Source organism: Somniosus microcephalus, chromosome 26 (genome assembly GCF_052327205.1).
Source record: "Somniosus microcephalus isolate GS21.2 chromosome 26, FLI_Smic_1.0, whole genome shotgun sequence".
Lineage (NCBI taxonomy): Eukaryota > Metazoa > Chordata > Chondrichthyes > Squaliformes > Somniosidae > Somniosus > Somniosus microcephalus.
The window spans coordinates 2,810,395-2,816,693 of record NC_141012.1 but is presented as its reverse complement, the minus strand read 5'-3'; the positions used below and the strand labels follow the sequence as shown (position 1 = coordinate 2,816,693).

General features: G+C 40.6%; 1 protein-coding gene across 2 annotated transcripts in view; it reads left to right on the top strand.

Annotated features, from left to right (window-relative positions):
* Nucleotides 1-6,299, top strand: part of cbl (Cbl proto-oncogene) — a 170,815-nt gene that overhangs the window by 129,683 nt on the left and 34,833 nt on the right. For both annotated transcript variants that reach the window (XM_085967669.1, XM_085967670.1), the window contains exons 5-6: nt 1,201-1,322; nt 3,235-3,372. In XM_085967669.1, coding sequence (XP_085823795.1) covers nt 1,201-1,322; nt 3,235-3,372 — 260 coding nt within the window. The remainder of the gene's footprint in view (nt 1-1,200; nt 1,323-3,234; nt 3,373-6,299) is intronic.

The window sequence follows — 6,299 nt, the reverse complement described above, 5'->3', positions numbered from 1 at the left end:
CTGGCTATTGCAGTGGATAGGTGGGCCCAGCTTCAAGTCTGAAGCAAAACTGCCGAAACAATATTCCAATAGCTAAATACTGCAGATGCTGGAAATCTGAAATAACAACAGAAAATGCAGGAAACACTCAGCAGAGAGAGAAAAACAGTTAATGTTTCAGGTCTGTGACCCTTCGTCAGAACTGGAACAAGTTAGAGATGTAACAGATTTTGTCGAAGCAATGTCACTGGTCCATATTTAGAAATTAAACATTGTACCTTATTTACAGACCATCAAACAAAAGTATGGAAGTGGTTAGGTAGTGTGAGGCTAGTTAGAACATTGACTTTCACCACTAGAACATGAGTTTGAAACCAGCCTCCATTATTGCTTAATGTGCAAATCTTGGACAGTTAAAAGCAAGAGTATGAGGGAGTTTTCTCTCTTTTTCCATCCTATAAATTGTGCATATTGAAACAATAATGCAAAATTAATAAATAGTTAATGAAACCACAAATGTTGATAACATTAGGAATGAAAGCTTTCCCTGTCTCAGCTGGCAGGAAAGATTCTGCATGAAATTAGTTTTGACAATCTCAACTTGGTTGCTCAGTGGGTGAAAGTCCACAGCAGAATCCTCTCAGCTTGGCATTAATTTGTCAATCTTTAAGAGCAGAATGCGTGGGAAATGGAGGATACAAAATGTAGACTGTGGGTAAGGGTCAGATCACACGAATGGGCTGACCTGATGAGTGAGAGTTATAATTGGTGCCATTTGTGAGGTAAAATTTGTATCCTAAAAATCTTCTAGAACATTAAAAAAGTTGGTTCCTATAATGTCAGTAGTGCCTTAAAAATTAAGTGGCTCTCCAATTTTACTCCTCCCCATCAATTTTGTTTTTATTCTTGCAAACTATTTATCTTTAAAGTATTTAATTAAGATCATCATATGTATCAGAATTAGATGGTTGTGGGATTGAATCCCAGGGTGTGATTCGCTTGTCCACTGTGGTTGAGGTTTGTCAATGCTGCCATTGATCAGTATGTAGGGCATGAACATTGCTTCACAATGTGTGCAGTCTGGTTGATTTCTTCAGCCAGCATGCATCTTGTGGATATGAAAAGTTATATTTTGTGGCCGGTGATGATGTAGAAGAGAGAGTAGTTATCAATTGTAACAAATAGGCTGTACTTATCTTACCGTGTGTTTCTGTTCCATAGCCATGGTCGTCACTGCTCAGGAACTGGAACTCATTAGCTGTCACTCACCCAGGATACATGGCCTTCTTAACCTATGATGAGGTAAAAGCAAGACTCCAGAAATTCATCCACAAACCTGGGAGGTAAGGAAATTAGGAGCTGCAGTACCATGTTGTGGGGAGGGTGGGAGAGAGCGGGAACAAGAGGAAGAGTGACCTCCACAGCAGGAAAGAGGCAGGATATCTGCTATGATTTCATTAGCAACGCTCAGTTTTCCTTTAGATAATTTATGCTTCCTGTAACCAAATTCGAGGTCTTCTAAATAGTGAGAAGAATATTCCTTTAAATCTGTATTTGTGTGGCAGGTGGCATTAGTAGGTGTGGCGAGATGGGTGGCAGGATCCTATTTAATATTCCTGGCATGGTGAATTTCTCATCTTGGATATTGTGTTAGTTGAAAGCACTCAGAAATGCCAGAAGAGCCCCATGTTTATACCATTTGCACGGAGCGTGCAGTCACACTACAATTGTAATGTTGGTGCAGAGCGGTTGCACTCCACATTTGCGGTAAGAAGTTGGAGTGTAAATCCAGAGTTTGCCCAGATTCCAGATTTATACTGCAAGTTTAGGATCTGTGTTAAATGAAATCATTTGACTCAACGGTTGCAGTATAAATACAGCCCAAGTTCTGATGTGGATTCACATAGAGAATCATCATTATGTGAATCCTGCCAGAGTATGGAGTATTCAAGGTGATTTATGTGTTACACAGGTCTAAATTTTTTGATCTGATAGGAATGCCATTAGATCGGTGGTGTTGAAATCTTGGCACCCTTTGCTCTGATTCCTGAGGATCTTCCAGGGTTAAACCTATCTCTCGTGCACTGTGGTTCCTACTGCAGCCAGTGTGCCTTACTTCATTCAGTGGATCACTCAACAATCGATTGTACAAGGCAAGTTGCCATTTAGATTTTAAAGCCTCTCTGTAATGCCTAAGCAACACTGGTTGCCAGGATTCCAGTGGCATTACTGATGGGAAATAAGTCGGATGATGTATTCTATTATTTGCATATGCCAGCCTGATTATGGCGGACATGTTCAATGCCACCATTACTTCTGGTGGAAAAATCCCGCAAGTGGTTACGGAGGTCAGAAAGATGGCCCAAACAGCAAGGGGCAGAAGCAGAAAATCTGCACCAATGATTAAACTCTGCAGCGTGGAAAATTGACACTATTGTGATCCATATAAATCAAACTAAACTTCAGAGAGGCCTTCACATCAGAGTTGAGCACCAACCACGAGCTGATTTTGTGGCAGTAAATGGGGTGATTGGATCTTGCTTGCTACAAATCTTCATTGTGAAGCCAGTCATTGCAGTAAAATAACACCATCCCAGAGCAGCCCAACTGCTACTTTTGTTTGGTGACTGAAACAATAGCAACATTAAATTAATGGTGAATCATAAATTCAATGTTGGTTTTGTTTCATTCACCAACAAAAGTACCAGATGGTGTTGTTCTGGTCTTGGAATGGCTATAGTGTTGGTGTTACACTTATGTTGCTTTATTGCAGTGACTGGTTTTGCAATAGAGATGTGTAGAGAATGAGTTGATATTGTAGGAACCGCTTCACACACTTTGCCAAGCTAAAATGTTTGTTTTCACCATGAATCGTTTCATCAAAAGGCTTTTGAAGATGTTGATAGAATGTATTAATGAGGTTGGGGAACCACACACTTGAATGACCTGTTCGTGTTAAAGTCACCACAGGCCAGCACTTACTGTCCCAAAATTGTAATGATATGAGACAGTCGTGACTGGTATGTTTCACACTTTAGGACCGGTCAGTGAACTGCAATGATCCGTTCTGATCTTAGACATCATAGCTGAGCCCGATCCTTTCCTTATCCTAAAGCACTTCCCTGCCATGAAAATGTTCAAAAGTCTACTGTTACATGATGGAGATAGATGTACTTCTCAACCTGACTTATGAAACCATCTGTTTGGACAGTGATTCATCTAATGTGACTTCCACTCTGCATTTTTTTCTTTCAGCTACATATTCCGGCTGAGCTGCACCAGGCTTGGCCAATGGGCAATTGGCTATGTCACTGCAGATGGCAACATTCTCCAAACAATCCCTCACAACAAGCCCCTCTTCCAGGCTCTCATCGATGGATTCCGTGAAGGATTGTAGGTTCACAAACTTTCCTTAATGCTATAAAGTTACGAAAATAATTCTCTCATCTAAACAAGACTGTTGGCTTCACTTTAAATTGTGCTTAAAAATCACCTTTAAAATGTAAAATCACTTCAGATATCTCAATTCACATGTAAATTACTGCTTTCATGTTCAACTAATAATTCATTTTGATAATATTGAGAAGAGCAATAGAATACAGCCAACTTTATTTAATGACTTGTGTACAGTTAATGAGATTTGAATATTACGACTAATTACTTGGGTAGGGGTATGCGCTTCAAAGATGCTGCATCTATCTTTTTCATGGTTTGCACATACTAAAAATGTTTTAAAACCCATTGAAGTTGAAAAATTGAGGCAATTGGAAGCACCAGTGATGAATACTGATGATCTTTAGATTTTACATCCCGTGAGATTTGTAGATTCTTGGTTTACTTTTTCTCCTGCAAGAGTTGAAATCCTGGATTAGTTTGTGACCACAATGAGCCCTGTAATATTGCAGTGGGCTAGTATTCAAAGGGCACAACTTAAGCAAATATGATACATGAACAATTGTTAGCATGTGAAGTCTAGATTCCTGACCTTGCAAGAAGAAATGTCACCTGTATGTTTCACTTTTTTTTAGTCTTCTACTTGAATGTTCTGTGCAGTCCAGCACTTCGAATGATTTCTCCCCCCTTCCATATACAGTAGTTGAATTTACGGATGGTATTGACTTCAATTGCAATTACGCGCAAACTGGGATGTTGTGTAATATCTTCACACCTCAAAGTAGTGGTTTTCAAACTTTTCTGTGTGGAGCATCCCCTACGAAATACTGATATAATTCAGGGGACCCCATCTCTTCCCCTTCTCCTCATCCTAAGTCCGAAAGATAATCAGCTATCCAATGGAAAACCCTGCTATTGTTACAAAAAATGTTTTAGTATATAGCAACAGAAGTAATGTGCTAATAAGTTAACAAGCACAAAAAACTGCAGAATAGAGAATACTTGAGACAGACTTTTGTGGAGAGTGGTATGTCTGACCCCAGATGGACAGAAATCTAAGCTCGTAGATACTGGGGATCCTCTAATAGGCCTCATGGGGATCACCGATCCTACCTTGAAAACTTATGCTATAAAGTGTGGCCTGTAAGATTCAACTGTTTGACCAACCTGAAATCTCAGTAAAGTTATGTGACCCTTTCAAAAAGCAAGTCCAAAATCTAGCAATCTGTTGTTGCAATTGCTGTTCAAAGGATTGAAACACTGAAGGCATTCATAATTCAATGTTGCTAGATTGGAGTGTTTTCCTTCTATTACTCCAGAGTCTGCCACGGTTTGACTTCTCGCTCATGCTGCTCCCATTATTTGAACTCATGACTATGCCAATAATGAATTTAAGCCTAATTTTGAGGCTTGAAAGATCTCTCTTATGATGTCCGAGAGGCCATCGTTCACATGTAAGCCTTGTCAATCAATGAATGTCAGTAGGCTTTTGAACTGGGGTGGGGGTTGCTCACACCTGTGTCTGATCCTGTTCCTGTATACACACGAGAAAACCCAGAGTAATAAAAGGATATTTGGCCCGTCAGCCCCGCTCCATCCAGAGTCAATGTATGTTTATTCGATCTTTCCTCCCACATCACCTGTTGAGCCCCTATTTTAAGGGACACTAATTTCCTTCCCTGATCACCTGGGGGGGGGGGGGGCGGCGGATTTGATGATAGTAGTAGTGTGAACAGCCTCTCAATCTCACTTCTCCACAAGAACATGGAAAATGGAATACAATGTGGGGAAGTGTGAAGTTATCCACTTTGGTACGAAAAACAAAAAAGCAGAATATTTTTTGAATGGTGAGAGACTGGGAAATGTTTGCACTGAGGGATCTGTGTGTCCTTGTATATGAATCACAGAAAGTTAACATGCAGGTACAGCAAGCAATTAGGAAAGCAAATGGTATGTTAGCTTTTGTTACAAAGGGAGTAGAGTACAGGAGTGAAGAAGTCTTACTACAATTATACAGGGCATTGGTGAGGCCACACCTGGAGTAAGTACTGTGTACAGTTCTGGTCTCCTTACCTAAGGAAAGACATACTTGCCTTAGAGGGAGTGCAGCGAAGGTTCACTAGACTGGTTCCTGGGATGAGGGGATTGCCTTATGAGGAGAGATTGAGTAGACTAGGCCTATATTCCTTAGAGTTTAGAAGAATGAGAGGTGATCTAATTGAAACATAGAACATTCTTAAGGGGCTTGACAGGGTTAATGCTGGGAAAATGTTTCCCCTGGCTGCGGAATCTAGAACACGGGGTCACAGTCACAGAATAAGGGGTCGGCCATTTAGAACTGAGGAGAAATTTCTTCGTTCAACGGGTTGTGAATCTTTGGAATTCTCTACCCCAGAGAGCTGTGGATGCTCAGTCGTTGAATATATTCAAGACCGAGAGCGATACATTTTTGGGAACGAAGGGAATTAAGGGATATGGGGATAGTGCGGGAAGGTGGAGTTGAAGTAGAAGGTCTGCCATGATCTTGTTGAATGGCGGAGCAGGCTCGAAGGGCCAAATGGCCAACTCCTGCTCCTATTTCTTACGTTCTTATAAATCTAGTTTGTTTTTAAAGGTGCCCATTGACCCCACATCAATTCCATTCTTTGTGCCACATTTCAACTATTCTGTGGAGAGGGGGGAGTTTTTTTCCTAACTTTTAACCTTGCTAAAGACTTGTAAATTGTTTAATTCCACCTCATCTGTGCACATTGTCGCCCTTCAGTCACCTCCTCTCCAGAGAAAGTAAGTTGTCGCTTGTGCCGCCTTTCATAAATTAGTCTTCTAAAGCCTGGAACTATCCTAGTCACTCTTCTCTGAACCCTTTCTGATGTATCAATATCCTTTTTTTTTTAAAAGGTGACCATAGCTTTGAATTTGCCTCACCA